At 41.3% G+C, this 20,612-nt stretch overlaps 1 protein-coding gene across 2 annotated transcripts; it reads left to right on the top strand.

The window, feature by feature from the left end:
• The first annotated feature begins 668 nt into the window (after positions 1-668).
• Positions 669-9,762, top strand: LOC119912647 (zinc finger protein 239-like). 2 transcript variants are annotated; one of them, XM_038731932.1, is made up of 2 exons: positions 669-848; positions 7,538-9,762. In XM_038731932.1, the coding sequence occupies exons 1-2, from the start codon at positions 756-758 to the stop codon at positions 8,591-8,593; spliced, it is 1,149 nt and encodes a 382-aa protein (XP_038587860.1). In that variant the 5' UTR covers positions 669-755; the 3' UTR covers positions 8,594-9,762. The 2 variants fall into 2 exon arrangements, 1 of the variants encoding a protein (XP_038587860.1); XR_005446196.1 differs by lacking the exon at positions 7,538-9,762 and adding an exon at positions 1,001-1,064 and having other exon boundaries at positions 718-848.
• Positions 9,763-20,612: the final 10,850 nt, after the last annotated feature.

The raw sequence follows: 20,612 nt of genomic DNA, 5'->3' as shown, positions 1-20,612 counted from the left end.
AAACTGGTTGCCATAAAACTGATAAATCTACATCATGACCTGCAGGGGGGAGAATGTAGCCGTGGGTACTGAGCTAATGAAATGAGCATTTAACCAAAAGGGCAGATATATAGTGTTTTTACAGATGAGTCCAGTTATGCTATTTATTACAATATGTACAGTGGAGTTGCACAGACATTTTACAGTATTTGTGAATACATTAAAAAGACGAGAAGGAGACAGATTTAGAGAACGGACAGTGCAAACGTAAGGAAGTATGTACTGTATGACCAGCAGTCTGTGTAGTCTATGGTAAGCATGTGGAGTAACATTTATACATTAGGTTATATCTACAGTTGTAATAAATGATGTAATAATAAGGGGGATAGCTTAGTGGATAAGACACATCCCTTTGGTGTGAAAGACAGAATATGGGTTTAGTCTATTTCAACTACAATAAATTTAAATGTTCTGTCAAACTGACACTCTACTAATTGAACTTAAGGCTGATTAATAAATAATTACACAACTCTATACAGACACATACTTTTACTTTTTATACTTAATTCAAAGAGTCAGAGTAATTCGTTAAAGTGTAAGCAGTTTTATTTTTAGTTAAGTTGTCGGCTTTTATTTTGAAGTTGGGGGAAACTAAAGTAGAAAAAGGGGGGGGGGGGGGGTCGCATTGTCCACTTCAAGGAGGCGACTCAGCCTGAAGAGCTCCGTCAGTCACAGAGGAGACCTGCTGGATCTCAGAGACCAGGACCAAGAGCGGGATGGAGGAGGACAACCAGGACCCGGAGCCCCGGAGCAACAACGTCCCCGGAGGACAAACAGCAGGCTCGAGCTCTGATAGCACCGATGTTCAGGTCAGTGTTCATGAACACAGCTAGCAGCTAACAAGAAGCTAACGTGGCGTTAGCTCGGCCTGGTTCCGACACGTAGCTTCATATTGACTGTAAACAAGATGTAATGTAGCAGGATTCAACAGTGGAGCCATCAGAACCCCGTATCTCTACAGAACCCACACTTAATGTGACGGTCGGAACCGGAGAGGAGGAGGAGCAGGAGGAGGAGGAGGAGGAAGAGGAGGAGGAGGAGGAGGTCTCTTGTAGCATGTAGCCTGGGTGTTAGCATGCTAGCTAGCTGGACAAAGCTACAGTTAACTTCCGGTTCGGCAGTTAAGGGAAAGTTAAATTACATTTTTGCCAAAGCTGCGTTATGTAAAACTTTAACTCTGTCTGAAACTCACTTTCATATCATGTTAAACCTTAATGATATTTCACTGCTCTACACTGTTCCACGTGTGTAGACCAGACTGGACCAGAGCTCCTTCTTCTTCTTCTTCTTCTTCTTCTTGTGTTGGCAGACTAGACGTCTCTGTGGTGTATTGCTGCCCTCCTTCTTTACTCAGGAGTACTTTGGGTGGTCACTGTAAATGTCTTTCACTCTCCCTCAGCGTGGTGACTACTTCACGGCCAGTTCTGGTTTCACCACTGCATGTTTAAATTAGTGTGTAGTTTCTATTAAGAGATATGAAATATACCTATAAAATCAGAAACAAAGAACGGGGCAAACTATACATCTCTATCCTATAGAATACTTCTTCATGTTAATAATTAAAGGCGCTTTTAAAAAAAATATTATACCACACATATATCATAGAAGAAGAACTGATAGATAACAGTCTCGACATCAAAGAAAAACTAGAGATGAATTCCATCGCTTCAGATAGAGGGACAAAAAAAACACCAACAGCCCTGACACTTTTAATTAAATAGGATCTTAACGAATTCTTTTGTATTTTTCAGTGGGCATTTCCAGCGATAGGATACGTAGATCTGGATATTCCCTCAGTATTAGATAGTGGAACTCTACCAATATGTTAAAGATCCCTCATCTTCAATCACAGGGCTGAAGTTTAGGTTACTTAAGTGGTAGCCTAATAAACAGATTTCTTCATTCTTAAAGGGGCATTATGAAGTTTCCAGCGGCCACTAGCGGCACGGTTTTAAGATTGCTAACAGGCGTGTGCTCGTACGCGTGCTCGCTTGAACTCATGAGCGAGCAAAATCTGAAACACAACCGCTTTCATACAGAAATCCTGCAATAAGCGCAGGAACACTCAGACATGTTCAGGCTCTGTTACTTCAACATTCCCGTCTCAGAGGCAGATCAACGTCGGCGCCGTACCTTTCAATCAGTGCAGCGAGACACTGGCATATTGGCTCAATACTCCTTGAAAAAAGGCAGACAGACAGCGGCTATAGAGAGACAGAGCTGGGACCTCAGGTAAACTCCCACTGCAACGTTACAGTAACAGTTTTATCAGCTGCAGGTTGAACTAATCTATGCTCGTTACATGATCACGGTACATTTACTGCATTTAGCCGACGTGCTACATCGTTAGCTCGCCTGCTGCTTTCAGTAACTATCTTTACTATCTGTATATCTTTCACCGGACGCTCAGCAATGTCAGCACAGCTACATTTACTGGATGATAATGAAACAGTTAGTGAGCTGGACTGGATATTATAACAAGATTGTGTCACACTTTATAATAATAAGATCGCAGTAAGTAAATTTTCTGTGGTGTTAGTTCATGGCTCTTCCTCTGGGTTGTTGTCGCTGTGCAGTTGCAGAGTTATGTGGGTCATGTTAGTTACAGCGACTGAGAGGTTGAGAAGCTGTGTACCTGAGTATTGGTAAAACGACAATAAACCTAAACTGAACGTTACGAAGCAAACAGCGGCAGGTCCGAGCTAACCTTACAGTAGCGTTAGCTGGCTGCTCTTGGCTGCATCACTATAGGCTAACGTTAGTAAAACAAATCGCTCCAAATTTGCTTTTTACCGTTAAATACTTTCTTGCAGGCTAAATCAACAGTGGTCCACAGGATAGTAACACGGGTGGCGTTATGTGAAAAGCGATACAACTTTGAACCGGATAACATTTGCAACTGCTCTGGCGTGACTTTCTCTTTGTTTCTCCAGCTTTACTAATGCTCACTTTGTTCTTACTCAACATCATCTGAACCTGTTTGGTCTGATGGGCTTCAGCACATAAACCTTTATTGTTGTTTCATATCCTTACGTGGAGCCTGTGTTGTGCTGTGAGCTGGTTGTTTGATCTCTGTTTTCAACAGCTCCCTATCTACTGGTTGTGTCCCTGATTATTTTAACGGCTTGCGTGAACCCACTTTTAAAGAAACCTGGTTTAGATCCCTCCCTCCCACATAATTTTAGACCAATTTCAAAACTGCCTTTTATTGCAAAGATTCTAGAAAGAATTGTGTCCAAACAGCTGCTCACTGTACTGGAAAATAACAAATTATTTGAAAAGTTTCAGTCTGGTTTTAGGAAGTACCACAGCACTGAGACTGCCCTGCTTAAAGTCACCAATGACCTTTTAATGTCTGCTGATGAAGGCATGTGCTCAGTCCTGGTACTCCTGGACCTTAGCGCTGCTTTTGACACCATTGATCACAACATCATGTTAGACAGACTGAGGCACTGGGTGGGGATCTCTGGTACTGCCCTAGAATGGTTTTCATCCTACCTGTCAAATAGGAAGTTTTGTGTGTCTGTAAACAACTATGTCTCCTCATTCTGTCCAGTTAAATATGGTGTGCCTCAGGGGTCGGTCTTAGGACCCATTTTGTTTTCCTTGTATCTGCTTCCCCTTGGACATATTATCCATAAACATGGCATTTCTTTTCATATTTATGCTGATGACACACAAATATACTTGCCCGTCAGATCCACAGACCCTGGAATGCTGAGTTCACTTAACAACTGCCTTTGTGAAGTTAAAAAATGGATGTCAAATAATTTCCTCCAGCTGAACTCGGACAAAACAGAAATCCTGGTCATCGGGTCTCAGCAGATGGCAAATCAAATACTCCCATCTGCTGCTTCGCTAGTAAATCACATTAAGCCTGTGGCAAAGAACCTTGTTGTTTGGTTTGATAGTAATTTAAATTTCGAGCAGCACACCACAAAGCTTGTTCAATCATGTTTTTATCAACTTAGAAAGATCTATGTTAACTTTTAAGGACACCTAGACCATTTTACATGCCTTCATCTCATCACGCCTGGATTATTACAACAGCCTTTTCACCTGTTTAACCCAAAAATCTATTGATCGACTCCAGACTGTCCAGAACTCAGCTGCCAGGCTTTTAACCAGAACAAAGAAATTTGACCACATTACTCCTATTTTAGTTTCACTACACTGGCTCCCAGTATGTTTTAGAATTGACTTAAAGCTCTTCATGGCCTCTCGCCTTGTTATATTTCTGACCTTTTAGTCCCATACGCACCAGCACGTACCTTGAGATCCTCGGGCAGAGGTCTGTTGTCTGTTCCAGAGTCTCGACTGAAAACTAAAGGGGACAGAGCGTTTGCTGTCAGGGCCCCGAGCTTCTGGAACAGCCTGCCCGAGGAAATCAGGTCGGCTGAATCAGTGAACTCTTTTAAGTCATTTCTTAAAACATACTTTTATAGGAGAGCCTTTCCCGATCTTATTTGACTTTATTTTATCCCTTTTATTTTATTGTATTTTACTAATTTTATATTAATCTGTATTTTAGTCTTTTCAATGTTTTCATGCTCTTATCTTGTTTTTTTGTATTATTCTTTACACTTTAAAGCACTTTGTAACTTGTTTTTGAAAAGTGCTCTACAAATAAAGATTATTATGTTGTCTCCGGCCCAGAGACCTCACGTTAAAAGCAGAATAGTGGCTGATGCAAGCAACAGAGAAAACAGGCATGACCCTCCTAAGTGAGTTTTGAACCCATTAACAATAAGGCAATGAAAATTAAATTAATTTCATTGAAAAACTTACATATTGTCCCTTTAAGCCTGAGACAGTAGAAAATTTGTCAACATGTCAAATTGCTTTGAGCCAGTCCTTTATTAGACAAAAATAAATGTATCATCTGCCAGTTGAGATAAATTAACTCGCCCTCATTTTGGAACAACAGACTGTAGAAAAACTTGACCTTTGTTATGTGTACAGCCACAATTTGTGTGACAAGGAACAGAGAGGTGCCTTCCCTCAGAGACTGTGGTAGCGACCACGAACTTTAGCGACCCTAGTGGTAGTGACCAGTAGGGCTGTACATATCGAGTATTTTTCAAGTCGATTAATCTAACGACTGACTTTGTTTATTCTAAAGAAAGAAAAGTTGCCTATTGCTCGATGAACAAACCAATTTATCCAAAATAAATATCAAAAACATGTCTAATCAAAAAATCTATATCTTATTCAATCATCCTGATGAAGCACATTAGAATAATGACAATAGCAGCAAATCTTAAAATGAATAAAATTTCCACATCACTGACTAATTAGGCTGCTTTACCTAAAACTTTATTTCACTTCAGGGTCATCGATCCCGCTGGTTTGTTAGTGTTCCTGGATTCTGTGACGACAGTTATTAGGACTACCTTTGGCCAAGACTGAACGACCATCGTTGGTATCTTCACCTGAGGCCAATAGGTTACGTTTGTTGAGTTTCCTGGGAAGTGATGAACCGATGACCCGGGCCAACGACCCCACTGAGGTTAAATAGCTGAGTTTCCCTGCCAGTCAGTCAGAACTGAAGAAGTCCTTTGGATGAGGGACGAAACGTCCCCCAGTATCTTCAACCAAGTCCAGTTGCCCTTGATTTTAACCTTCGTTGAGGTCTTGCTGAGACATAAGTCCTTTAATCCTTGATATATTCTTCAGGTGATAGTAGGCTGACTTTGTAATTGTCTTAAAGAGGTGGTATTATGCCCATTTTCAGGTTCAAAATCTTCATTAGGGGTTGTATCAGAAAAGGTTTACATGGTTTAATTTTCAAAAAACACCATATTTTTCTCATACTGCACATCACTGCAGCTCCTCTTTTCACCCTATGTGTTGTACGCTCTGCTCTTGAGCTACAGAGTGAAGCATCTTACTTGTACAAAATCTTTGGGAGTTGCACATGCGCAGTTCCCAGGTAAGGACTACTAGCCAGTCAGAAGCAGAGAAGGGCGGGTTGTAAGAAACAAGGTAGTGTGATCCAAATCAAAGCCACTTCAGACTGTGACCGTAACCTACCAGATGGTATAGTGGTAAGTCCACAACCACACAACAACATTGTTCTGCATCTTACTATAAACCACTACAAAAAATCACCATATTTCAACTCAATTTTACATAAAAATTGGCCAAACTATTTGAACGTTTGCTCAGTAGCTCAGCCAACGTTTACAACAACTCCGAACTTGAACAGTGAAGTTACATTGCCATGTTTATTTTAAATATAATTCACAACCAATAAAGCTTACATACAGGTTGTGATTGTGAATTTCCAGGCCCAAACAGAGTCGGCGTTTCATCTTCTTTTAGGACTACACGTTGAACTGTTGTCGGTGTTCTGACAATCTAACGATGCTGCCTTGCCGAAAAATGCTACCATAGCGCAAATGGTTAGACTCAACTCTAGCAGTCTGTGTGACGGCGGGAGCAGAGGGTTCTGTGAGCGTGCGGCTGGCCGGCCTCACACGCTCCTCCCGCGGGTTGGTACAGGCTTCCCACCTCAAAACTTGTGTGATTTGAAAAGTGGATTTAGTGATGAAATTCCATACAAAAACTTAAAATATAAAACTTTCTGTTGCTGGCCTCTGTCTGGTGCACAGCAATGATGATCTAGTCAATATTCTCTCTGACCAATCAGCAGTCTGTCGTGTTTTCACGTTACATTTTAGTATCCCTCAGCTCCCTTGGAACCTCGATGGAGGTGAAGTGATATGAAAAAATGTACCTGGAAGCAGGTACAGGTACAACATTTTCTACAATGGAAAACCAAACAAAGGCGAGTCGAGCCAAAGGGCCTCCGCTCAGACTAGCTTGGTTTGAGGGCGTGCCTGACCCCGCTAGCCGCTTGGCAAGCTTTATGACGCATTTTCATTGTGACGTCACAAGTACAGGAATTCAAGGGCTGGACTACAAACGAGCTGTTTACAAGCAGTTCAGAGCAGAGTTTTCTGTGGGAGATAGGAACTCCCTTTGGGCTGAACTTTGGGCTTATTCACTTTGCAAACCTGTTACATGCACAAAAAAGAGATATAACTCAATAAAGGAGAGGAGAAAAGCCAAAAAGCATAATACCACCTCTTTAATGTGGCTCCATAAATTCAGGTCTGAATGCAGTCCATGACTACACCAAGATTTCTGACTTGGTTTGTGGTTCTTAACATTACAGATTGAAGCTGAGCACTGACTTTCAATCTTTCTTCCTTGGTTCCAAAAACAATAACTTTAGCTTAATCTTTGTTTTATGGCAATAGTTGATTCCCACAGCGACACGTCCACCAAATAAGTTAATGTCATGGGTCCTGCTTTACCATCCATGTGGTATAGTTTGATCGGGTGTGGTGGTGGGGGGGGGGGTTCTCAGTATATTTTCCTGCTTTTTTTTTTTGTCCCTTGTCGAAATGTCATTTATAGTTCTAGAGAGCTCGATCCACCATGACGTCTCACTTACTCCTCTTTCTCTTTGTATGTCTGTCTGTTGCTATAGAAACGGGGAGGAAAAGAGGGACTCAAATTTAACCACTGTCAGCTCGGTGACAAATCCTTTACAACATCTTTGTATTTAAAGATTCATCAGAAACTTCACACTGGAGGGAAACCATACAGCTGCAACCAGTGTGGGAAAACTTGTACTACATCACGTGGCCTAAAAACCCACCAACGTGTTCACACTGGAGAGAAACCGTACAGCTGTGACCAGTGTGGAAAAACATTTACTACATCATGTGGCCTAAAAACCCACCAACGTGTTCACACTGGAGAGAAACCGTACAGCTGTGAACAGTGTGAAAAAACATTTGCTCAGTCAGGTCACCTAAAAAACCACCAACGTGTTCACACTGGAGAGAAACCGCACTGCTGTGAACAGTGTGGAAAAATGTTTACTACATCATGGGGCCTAAAAACCCACCAACATGTTCACACTGGAGAGAAACCGCACTGGTGTGAACATTGTGGAAAAACGTTCAACACAGCAAGTGAGCTAAAAGTCCACCATCGTGTTCACACTGGAGAGAAACCGTACAGCTGTGACCAATGTGGAAAAAAATTTGCTCAATCAAGTCAGCTAAAAAACCATCAACGTGTTCACACTGGAGAGAAACCACACTGCTGTGAACACTGTGGAAAAACTTTTACTACATCTTGTAGCCTAAAAAACCACCAACGTGTTCACACTGGAGAGAAACCGTACTGGTGTAAACAGTGTGGAAAAACTTTTACTACATCAAGTGAGCTAAAAAACCACCAACGTGTTCACACTGGAGAGAAACCGTACTGGTGTAAACAGTGTGGGAAAACTTTCACTCAATCAGGTCACCTAAAAAACCACCAACGTGTTCACACTGGAGAGAAACCGTACAGCTGTAAACAGTGTGGAAAAACTTTCACTCAATCAGGTAACCTAAAACATCACCAACGTGTTCACACTGGAGAGAAACCGTACAGCTGTGACCAGTGTGAGAAAGCTTTCATTCATTATCGTTACCTAAAAAGACATAAAAGCATTCACACAGCATCGCTTAAAAAAATAAATAAAATTTAAGCAAAGTTATCTCTTTTCTCCCAACTACCTTTAATGTGACTGTGTTGGACTAACATCATGTAATGAAAACTGAGAAGTTGCATTGCGGGCTGATGGTGGACTGGAGCAAGAGTTTCCGAGTGGTGAGTTATTAATCTGTAACAAAAGTATCTTTCATCCATAAAGTTTTAACTGAGCTCTGTCTCTACATCACAGGAACAACTTTATGTCCACTGACGGCCTGGAGGGTAGCTAGTGTTTGGAAGGGAGGAGAGGTGTGTTCTACATCTCAGTGTTTTTCCACCGGTGTTTTTGAGGGAGGTTCGGACTAGTCGCTCAGCGAGCATCACAAGAAAGGGAAGTAAAGGCGGCACTACAAATTAGCTGTTTTCAGGCTGTTCAGAGCAGTGTTTTCTGTGGGAGACGGGAACTCCCTTTGGGCTGGACTTTGGGCTTTTTCACTTAGCAAACTTAGTACATGCACAAAAAAGATATACAACTCAAAAAGGAGAGGGAAAAAGCATAATACCACCTCTTTAATCATTTCTGACACGCCGACTGTAACTGTAAGCACCGACAGCTTGCAGATATATTTAGAATACTTGAGAAACTATAGTTTAATGGCTCATTAACTGTTCACTCCCTCCCAGCATATTTAAAAGATGTAGCAGAGGACTGCACAGGACAACCACTGTAGGTCTTGTGTCTACAAAGTGTGACGAACTGAGCAACACTCTGAGTTTTTGGAGCAGCCATGAGCAGCTGCTGCCAGACTGTCCGTGCTCCTCTGGAGCTTGATCGTCACTAGAAACAAACTCATGGCAGCCCAGTACGGAGGCTTGAGTTTAGACTGATTTATTACAGATGTGTTTCTCGAGTTCAAGAATGAAATATTGTTTCTCTGAGCATTATGCATATTTTCTTGTTGTTGTGTTGTAGTTGAACATATTTTCCTCCTTTCTGGAATTTTCATTTCATCTTTATTTTATATCTGTATTCACTGTTTGTATTTTCTTTTGATTCTACTTTATTATGTCAACACATATCAATGATACTTTTCTTATTATTTTCTTGACAGCTTTTAAACTTTTTGTTATGTATATTCAATTTGATTCAAATCTATTTCTCAGAAAATTTTAATATCATGGAAAAGTAATTTTTTTTTTTTAATAATCTGAGCTGGAGACTTGGACTCATTAAATTAGTCGACACAAAAAGAAGCTTTGACTCATCATTTTAAACTGGACGTTCAATGAATTCTTTCCATTCAACGGTATTTGTTGTGGGTTCAGAAAAGATGACAAGTTCTGTCTGGTTGTGGCAGGAGAGTAACAGAACGTTTGACACTCTGAGCAAGAAAGAGCAGGAAAGCGAGACGGGGAGAGGGAGAAGCCATCGCTAGCTGCTAAGCTAAAGTACGGTAGAGTTTTGCTAGCTTAACAACTGAGATTGAGCGAGAGTTGCTAAAAGATGGAAAGAACTCTGACTGCTCAAGCAGAACTACTGTAAGATCAAGTGTGTAGCAGATAATTAGCCACTGTAATGAAGAATCTAACACATTTAACTGGTTTTGAGTTCGAGCAGCAAAAACGCCAACATACAAGCACCGGAAAGAGAAATGAGTCAATACGTTTACTGCAGCATGTCAGCAGAGACTGAAATACTAGGTTGAGATCTGGTGACTGTAAAGGCTGCAGCATTTTATTCACATCATTTTCATCCTGACCAAACCATTCAGTTTCATGTTCCTCCACTCGTTTATTCAACCCTGCAGCACATCGGTGAACAAAATCCTTCCTTTCTGCTACAGACAAATACTTTTTACATTTTGACTCATCAGTTCAGAGCACCTCCTGCTATTTATCTGCACCCCAGTTCCTGTGTGTCCGTGCTTAGTTGAGTCACTGGCCACAGGTTTTCAATAAAGGCCACTTCAGACCAGACTTCTCAGACAGTCAATGGATGTACCAGTGTCCCCCTGTTTTCTGCAGCTCCCAGCTGATGTTGTTACAACAAAGAAATAATTTCCTTATTTTCTGTGCTATGTTTATTGATAGATAGATATGTATAAATATAGATATGTATGTATAAATATATATACAGTACTGTAGGTTTTGGGCATGTGTGGAAAAGTAAAGAATGGACATGACAAAAAAATGTTTATAGAACATATTTATCAATTAACAAATAGAAAGCTGAGTGAACACAAGATAAATGTAATCAATATTTTGAGAACCTTTGCTTTGAAAATAGCATCAGTTCTTCTTGGTACATTTGCTCTTAGTTTATGTATCTAGAAGTCTTTGTGGTGTCTGTGCATCAACGCAGGTAAAACTCTGCATCATTCACTGAACTCCACCTCACGCTCACTCTGGTGTTGATGATTGACAGTTGTCTCTAACAGAAGATGAAAAAGGATCTACTTTTTTAACCCGCTCTGACTGCAGGAAATGATATTACCATCTCCATGGTCATGACCATCAGAAAAAATTGGTCCAAAGGCTGTTTCAGATCATCTCCAGACTGTCAGGATTAAAATGATGGTGGGTAAATACTGAATCCTTTATGTGATGTATATTTGTTTGCTTATTGGCCTAAAAATGTCAAGAACCGTTAAATGTCTGTACAAGAGCATAAATTTCATGTTGAAAAAAACAGTTGGGGTGGACAACCAACATAAGAGCATACAGAGTACTTTTGAAGGGGACACAAGCAATTAAGACAAAGTTGTACTTGTATAGGACACGTGTACACAGAGGGAAGCCTTACTGCTTTTATTAGTGTAGCATGGAGACTGTGATGTTACCAGATTGCCATGAGTATTTGTACTTGTTATTTTTCTTTTCTCTGTCAATTTATCGGGCCAAAAACACAAAGCAATAGTTTAGATATGACTTAGGTTTCACCACTTGGTCATATTATCATAATTTTTTTAACCTAAATCTTTTTGAGATCCATTCAATTGTATGGTCATACTGAAACATTTATTATTAAATAATGTTCACACTTTAACTGGAAGGAGCTGTTTTGTACAAATGAAATCCAACTGAAAAGAAATTGCAGTAGGCTATAACGTATGCCATTTTAAAATATATTTTAATTGGAAATATTTCAAAGAAAATATTACCTTATTTTTAGTAGGTTATTTTTTATTTCACCATTTTAATTCTGCTTAATTGTACACACATGTACAAACCTACACCTCCCTCTCTCGCTCTCTCTCCCTGTATCTGTCTGCTCTGGCTTTATTTATCAGCAGTTTGGTAAAACTCGCGTTTGGTATTTTTTAACCCGTAATTCCGTTTCCACAGCAAAAGGTGAGCAGCGTGTGGAGGAGGCTTGTTTTCCACCGTGGTACTGAATGACGTCATGTTCAGTGTTGTTTTACCTGGTCCGTGTTTTAAAATATCGCTTCTTAAACATGATACAAGAACGTTTCTCTTTCTGTGTGTTTCTCTGCAGGTGTAAATTGTAAGCGTTATGCCTCTGCCTCTGTCTCCAGACCCTGCTGCTTGGGGTTTTTTCTGTGCTTCCTGTTTTATTTTGGTACACTCACCTCTGCTCATTTTAGTTACTTCCCTTCCTGCCATTGTGTGGTTGTCTGTCAAGCCTTTACCCCTCCTGCCTCCAGTCTGCTACCCTCCAGCCACATTTCCAGCCTGCTAGCGAACAGACTTTTCTTCAGTCTGCATCTCAGCCTGGACTCCAGTGTGAGATCCTGCAGCCTTCCTGTCCCCTGTTTTTTTGACTTTCAGGTGAGACTGCTCGACAGTTTCCATCCATTCTTCTCCACTGAATACCAACCCAAATGAACAAAACCAAGGGAGTCAACCTGCCACTGAAGCACAACGCATTTCTCAGTTAGACGTTGTCATGGAAACAGGCAGGTTCCTTCCAGCAGAGTTAAGTACTAATTGTATTGTAGTGAACCTACGCATTTATGGTTAATAAAGTCATGAATAATATTTGGGAATATTATTTTCCTCTGAGGGCTTCCGGTCTCCTCTGAGACTTAATATGTCTTAACTTTAATATGTTCTATTTGCGCCTCTGAGACTTCTGTGTCTTAATATGTCTTAACTTTAATATGTTCTATTTGCGCGTTTTTAATCAAATACCCTTCCACAATCAATGGTTCGGTTTAAAAACATTTTCAGGATCACAGCACATGAAAGAAACTTAACTAAACACTTCCTGGATTAAATTGGCTGTTAAACCTTCTTACTTAGAAAATGTATAAGAAACTTGAGAACATGGCATCAGATTACAAACCTCTAAAACACAGAGTGATGTAAATCAGGCACAAGGAGAGGCAGTTAACAATGGCATGCAGTACTTCTTTTGTCCTCTGGGGGGGACACTGGTTACATGAGAGGACCTAAGGATCCTCTGACTATTATAGTTAACTCAATCCTTGGTTCAGGAGCTAGGAAAATTGGTTATTTAACACATGATAATATTTCTGTATCATATCATTTCTAAGAGTATATAAAGGTGCTGGGAACAAAGCATTAGTTACAACATAAATTAAATGCAGACTGGACAGCGAGCACTGGCGACCTGGCTCCAGCCCCCCCGCGACCCTGTACGCAGGATAAGCTGTTGACGATGAATGGATGGATGGATGGATGGATGGACAGCGAGCATTGATGAAGATTGAAAAGCACTGCAAAATTATCCCATTTATGGATTCTTCTTTTAACACAGTTTTTAATAAGAACATGGTAATAAACTACTCAAATTGAAGTGGTAAACTACTAAAGATTATTTAGCCAAACAGAGTAATGAGGCAAGTTTATAAGGAGACTATTAATTTGTCCACACAAAGGAATTTGGGCTGTGTCCTTCTCTGGTGTCTGGCTTTTCTCACCAGTTTCACAACTGAGAGCATGTTAAGAGTCCAAATGAATGGCTCTCTGGTGGAGTAGAGAATCAAGACTGACGAAGGGGGGTTCTTCCATGTCTGAGGTACTACCATGGTTACCCTGCCCTTTGTTCATCCTGGGGAGTGTCGGGGTGACACCTTTGTGGTCAAGGTAGTCGGATGCTTCTCAGAATAAACAGTTTTGAGTCTGTTTGAGTTTGTGCAGGGGTATTTCTATAACCCCTTTTGAGTCTTTTCCTGCGCAGGTCACAAAGGTCAAATCTTGGGAGGAGGCCCCCCTTGGGTAAAACAACTAATCTCACCTTCTCTCAGGGGAGACCTACAGTCTATGGTCTTGACGGGTGCATCTCCTTTTATATACAGTATATGGTCCATCTAGCAACTACCACAGGGAGGATTTCAGAATAAGAGCGTTTTGCCTGTCGGATTTTGCCAACACGTTTAGATTTTGTTGATTTGGTGATTAGTGCTTGCTTTTTGTGCTTATACCATGATTAACTAGGCTACGTAGTTAAATTAGTTATTTTTTGTCCGATTTAGCTGTGTTTATTGATCTACGATCGGATGTCTGTACCGGGTATTTTATTTAGAAAATTGACTGAATTCTCTGCTGTTTGTGTGTCTGACTTGCTGCCCGGTTCATTTGATTTGTGCTGCTTGACCCGGGACGCTTTTACATTGCATTTACATTTATTCATTTGGCTGACGTCTCTGGAGCAACTAAATGTCCAGTCACATTGTGGTGGATGGGTCACAGCGGGCGATTGAACCCGGGTCTCTCACACCAAAGGCATGTGTACCATCACCACCCCTTGAATATTGAATAATTTAGTAGAATGGCTGCGATCAGCTCTGGCAGTGAAGCAGACGGACTCAGTGGACTTTTGGAGTGAGTCCAGGTCATGTAAACTTGGTTTAAATGACTTTTTAGCAGGTGGGCCCCGTGATGAAGCTCCGCTCCCACTGTGGTTAGAGGCTAGCTCGGCCCCCGGTGCTGCAAGGAAAATGGCACTCATGACTCTTCCCAGGACGAGCTGGGACCCAGTGTGATGGTAGCTTTCTTCATTTCTGTCACAGAAAAAAAGACTGGTGAATGTGTTAAGAAACAGGAAGCACTCAACATATTCTGTAAATCTAGCACTAATTCCTCGTCAGCCGCAGCCTGTCGAATCATCTTAATCAACAATGTCTCTACTATTTTAAACTAACAGTGTCAGTAAGTTGCCTGCCAACTGCAGCAGAGGAGATCGGACAGTAAAGTAGTAACAGGAAACTGTGGTTTGAACTGCTCAGAGAGAAAAAACACAAAGTGTGATCTCACATCACCAAGTGGTACGATGCGACAAACATCTCTTCACTGGCCGATCTGTAAGTAAAATCTGTTCTGTCCACATTTCAGTAACTACACAGTTAGCAGGTGAGCTGAGCTGGAGAAGAATGAAGGTGAGATACAGGATCAAACTGGCTGGAAAACTTCAGACATTATAAAAACAAAGACAGAAGAGTTTATTGATCAGTGAGGCCAAAACAAACAATAAAGGACAGAGAGAGTCAGAAGTTACTGAGATTACAGAGAAATGTGACGAGTAAACAGGAAAGAAGATCATTTTGTTCATCATCATTTGATCATTCATGTTTAACATTTTGTTCAGAAAATTTTCTCACTTCACTCTGATACAACCTTTAAGAGCAGGAAGTGAAACCAGCTTTAAGCTGGATGTTAAAGGCTTAATGTGAGTTTACTGGAGTGAGCTGCAGGCTGCTTTAAAAGTTATCTAAGAGGACCAGTCGTCCAGGATGTCCAGACGTACTAACTAACTTGGCATCAATTTGTAACTCACTGGGGGAAGCCACTTGGTGTCACTTATGAACACTAAAAGCTGGTGTAGGATACTTAAAAGAAATGTCAGAGAAAAGGCACAGTTGGGGGGGATCTGTGTTTTCCGTGTCAAACAACAAAAAGTCAACAATGATTTTTTACATAAGTTACAGACACTTACTAATTCCTTTAGTGGCCGACTGAAGATTCCCGTAAGTAGTTTTAGTAGAAAATTGTGCCATTTCACAACATTGAACACTAGTGTTGATTTTTTTTTGTCTAACCGGACGTTGCATATTTATTACTGCTAAATTGACAGTGGAGCCCTACATGTCCAAATATATATATAACAAAAAGGTACCCAGGGCATTAAAAAGCAACGAGGGATCTTGACCAAGCGTCTATATGTGACGAGTGAGAATGTGTTGGTACAGTTGTTGTGTCTGCAGTAAAACCTCAAACCAACCTGAGTGTGATTTCTCTTTAGTTCTGACCTCACTGCTGTGCTGCACAACAAACCAAGGTGAGTGAACTCCTTCTGCCAGCCTGATGATACAGAGACACAAACTCAGAGAAGCTTTGTCATCTCAGAGGTTTCTGGTCAGTCTTTCTTCCCTCACCCTGTGGCTGCAGACAGTCTTGAGTTTATTATAGTCAAAATGTCACATCAAAACCTTTACTGAGAGCTTCAAGCTGCTGAAAAACAACCAAAATATAGTTCAACGTGCTGTCAAGCCGGCCAAGTATTCACTTCCTTCCTCTCGGGTCTGTATGAAGAAGTGGTTTGGCCACAAAGAAGTTGAGCAGCAGTTCAAAACCGGTTACAAAGGAGTGGCCTTGCAGATTATGCAGGAACACAAATAAGACACGCTGACGATGAAAAGTGTTTTTTCATCACGTTGATGAAAATGTGACCCTGCAGCTTTTTGTTTCTCTGTTTCACATCAGCGCTGCCTGAATGTAAGTTTTAGGAGGCAGCGTTGGTTCATGAAGTTTCTGAAGTTTTTTCCACTGCTCGAGAACTCAGAGAACATATTTAAACCTGAGGCTGTGATTTACAACATGAAACATCTTTGAGTCTTTACTGTCTGCAAATGAAGGAACAAGCTGTTATGAAACCGTCACAGAGGCTGCTTCAGGTTCAGGTTTTGGTTTCAGGGTTTCTCCTTTGTTGCACTTAAAGGGTTATTTAGTTTGGACAAACATACTAAAGATCATCAGTGTGTCATGTCAACCCTCCAGCCTCTCTGACTGTGAGTCCCAGCAGCTCTCAGCTGTTTACAGGAGAGTCTGTCTCTCTGAGCTGTGAGGAGGACGACAGCTCTGCTGGATGGACGCTGAGGAGGAACACAACCTGGGAAACCAGGACTCAGTGTGACGGCTGGGGAAGATCAGCTGGTTCTTCCTGTTACATGAGCCAAATCTTCCCATGGGACAGTGGAGTTTACTGGTGTGAGTCCAGAGAGGGAGCAACCAGTAACACCATCAACATCACTGTCCCTGGTAAGATCAGACTGTGAAGTTAGTGTTGATGAAGCTGTGTGTAAATGATGAAATGCTGTAGTTTGTCTCTGTGTTGAGGTGGACTAGTGATCCTGCAGAGTCCTGTCCTCCCTGTGATGGAGGGACATGATGTCACTCTGCACTGTAAAACAAAGACCCCTCCCTCCAACCTCACAGCTGGTTTCTATAAAGATGGCTCCCTCATCAGGACTGAGCCTACAGGTCACATGACCATCCACCATGTTAACAAGTCTGATGAAGGCCTCTACAAGTGTAACATCAGCGGTCGTGGAGAGTCTCCATCCAGCTGGATCTCTGTCACAGGTGAGGAGGTTACCTTTGATTTCAGGACTTATTTCATCCAGAGATTCACCTGACCAGGTGGATTCTCTCTACAGTTAAACCTACAACCACAGCACCGCCCACCTCGGTAGCCCCGCCCCAGCTTGTGTTCAGACTGGTCTGCCACCTGGTGGTGTTCTGTCCATACTGCATCTCCACTGTCCTCATGGTGTGTTTATATCGACGCAGGCCCACAGGTAACACTCTGACTCATTCACTGACCTCACAATCAATCAATCAACCAATCAATCATCAGTCACTCTTTGATGTTGATAATTGACAGTTGTCTCTAACAGAAGCTGATCAATGATCTAAATTTTCTTTCTGACCTGCTCTGACTTTAGGAAATGACCTGCCCGTCTCCATGGTGATGACCCCGCCCACCCAGGCTCAGGAGGGATTAGATGGTGCCAATGGTGATGTCATCACTACTGTCACCACACAGCGTCTCTTCTGAGCTGATAAGAAATCAAATGGCGCTTTTTTATTGCTGGTCGCAGCTCAACTTGACTCGACTCGCTTTTGGTGTCCGGTCTTCCGTTTTCCATTGCAGATATACATGTAGCCTGTGGAATTAGATGCCACACAGGACACAATTACTTCAGGGGTTCTTGTAGCTCCAGGTTTATTTTTGACCACATCTGCAAGTCATTTTACAGAGTGGTATGCTACGGAGTCTTTCACGTAACCAGCTCAAATGCTGAAAGAAGAGGCAAAATGAAATAAAATACAGAAAAATATGGTAGAAAATACAGCAGTGGGCTATGACTATCGACAGAAAACATAAAATAAATAATTTTACACGACGATTGGCACCCAAAATCCCAGCACACAGATCCAGTAGTGGAGTCACAGCACCAGCCCTCGTCCATCGCACATTAAACAGGAAGAAAGACCATGAAGCGCTTGGAGACACAACAACAATACAACTCAATGCTGCCACCTTGTGGCCAAAGTCTGCCATCTCATGTAAGACTGTGGAAATCCACTTACAATCTACTTCACACTTACTTTTAATTGAACAAATGTTACTCTCAAAACAAAACAACAAAGAACACATGTAAAATCGCAGATTAGATTTACCGCCCGGCTACATACAGTATCTCGCAAGGGAGTACACTCCTCATTTTGTAAATATTTCATTATATCTTTTCGTGTGACAACACTGAACAAGTAGTGAGTGTACAGCTTGTATGACAGTGTAAATTTGCTGTCCCCTCAAAATAACATTGTGCAGCTGCAGAAAAGCAACTACGGCCGCCGTACTCTGCACCTGCAGCCGCCTTGCTCCCGCGAGGTTTTAATATCATGTGACATGGTGATGTTTTGCAGCACTGGCAAAAGTCGGACCCAATTTTTAACCGGCATGCCTTATTTTAAGTCCAGCATGCATCACGTTAAGTCAGCACTGCTTAGCGCCACATGAAGTTAAGCGCAACTACTGTCGCCTTTATTGCGTTCACCTGTGTTCAATAACCCTGCCCCCTCTTTCTCTCTAGAGGTTTGCGTGTTCCCTTTGTTCTTGTCAGATTGTTCGTTAATTCTGTCGAGTGTCTTCTCTCCTGGCTTCTTGTTTTTGGATGAATCTTTGGATTTTCATGATCTCTGGACTCCTGGTTTTTCGTGTTCATTCACTTGTTTGTTTCTTGGACTGCCTGCTTCTTTTGTTTTAATAAATATCACTAACTGCACCCGTGCTGCTTGGTGTCCTGCATTTTGGGTCCAAATCCCTTTTACCAGTGCATTCACTTGACAAAACACAACACAGTCTAGGCCTATAGCATAACTAAGGAATGGTTCTGAGCCAACAATTATAAGCTTTATTAAAAGGAAAGTCTTAAGTCTACTCTTAAATGTGGAGTCTGCCTCCTGAACCCAAACTGGAACCTGGTTCCACAGGAAAGGAGTTTGACAGCTGAAGGCTCAGGCTCTCTTTCTACTTTTGGAGACTATATAAGGGTGCTTTCACACCCGCCTCATTTAATTTGGTTGAATCGCACTAGAGCTTGTCTTCCCCCTGCAGGTGTGAATGCAGCAATGCACTCAAACAAGCGTACACTTTTAAACGAACTCCAGTGCGGTTTGCGTGTGATGTGAAAGCAAACAAACCAACCCCAGGATTTTACGATTGCAGAGATGTGATCTGAGCATTTCCAAAGCTGAACCACTAATAGTTTTTTTTCCCCAAGCTGTGATCACTTTAAACAAAGCACCTTAAATTAAGCATTTTATATCTTATGGATGGATTTTACTGAATAGTGTTTTATTACTGAGTTTTTGTGGCAATTGCTTGCCTGTTTTATGTTATGTTTTTTATGTGTTGACATTGCACTTTGAGCTTCTTGCATATTCTATTCTAATGTGGTTTTATACTGCAAATGGCTAATAAAATGAATCTGAATCTGAATCTAATAAATCCATCAGCTGACCGCGAAATGTGTTCAGCGATCTTATAATTGATCTGTATAAGCCATGCTATGTTTATGAAAATCATTTGGTAACATATATATAATATATAATACGTATTTTCCCTGATTAATGGGTCAAAATCTGTTAAAAAAAGGAGACCAAGTAGGACTCTGTTTTCCATGTCAGTTCATTAAGTCCATAAAACATTTGTGACAGCGATACCACAGTACACTATAGGCTGATAAGCCCTGAATTATTACTGTACATGTTTTCACATTATTATTCATAATAGGCTATGTGGTCGATCTTATTACTTCGTGTGCTCTTGGCAATACAGATCAGAAGCATTAAAGTGCTGAATAAACTTCTGTCAGTCACCGGAGTTTGATTTCCCCACATGGGTCCTTATGATGCAGGATAACAATCAGCAAAGCTGTCCGATCAACAAGTTACCTGTAAGTCTGTTACATCATGGTTACTTCTCTTGGTTCGTATGTAAAACTGCAGTGTGAACATGAACCGGACCAGAACTAAAATGCAGTGTATAACAGTGTATAATTTTTTTCACTTTCTCCGGAACAAATGAACCACACTGCAGGTGTGAAAGCACCCTAAGAACCACAAGTAACCCTGCATTCTGGGAGCACAGTGCTCTGGTGGGGTAGTAAGGTACTATGAACTCTTTAAGATAAGATGGTGCCTGACCATTAAGAGCTTTGTAAGTGAGCAGGAGGATTTTAAATTCTGTATTTTACAGGGCAACCTATTCTCACCCCAACTCGTCACATATGGACGTATGGTCAAGACCCCTTAGCGTCAGTTTGTAATGTGAGGGAGCAATAAAGATGGAGAGAAATGTTTCAGATCAGACCTGTGGTTTGTTTGTGAAGTGTATGAAGTGTGACAGCAGACTGAGATTAGAGAAGGAAGAAGAAGACAGATATTTAGAGCTCAGCTCTCCTGAAGGAGCCGAGATGAAGTGGGAACAACAAGAGGAAGCATAGCGAGGAACAGACTTTTTAGGATTCATTTCTGATTTGGATTCCACACACGGAATCATTTTCATTTGCTGAATCATCATG

The sequence above is a fragment of the Micropterus salmoides genome, unplaced genomic scaffold (assembly GCF_014851395.1).
Source record: "Micropterus salmoides isolate LMB-PRFRI ecotype aquatic unplaced genomic scaffold, ASM1485139v1 Ms_hic_scaffold_2, whole genome shotgun sequence".
Lineage (NCBI taxonomy): Eukaryota > Metazoa > Chordata > Actinopteri > Centrarchiformes > Centrarchidae > Micropterus > Micropterus salmoides.
Note: the sequence above shows the minus strand (reverse complement) of the source record. Positions and strands in the feature narration are given on the sequence as shown.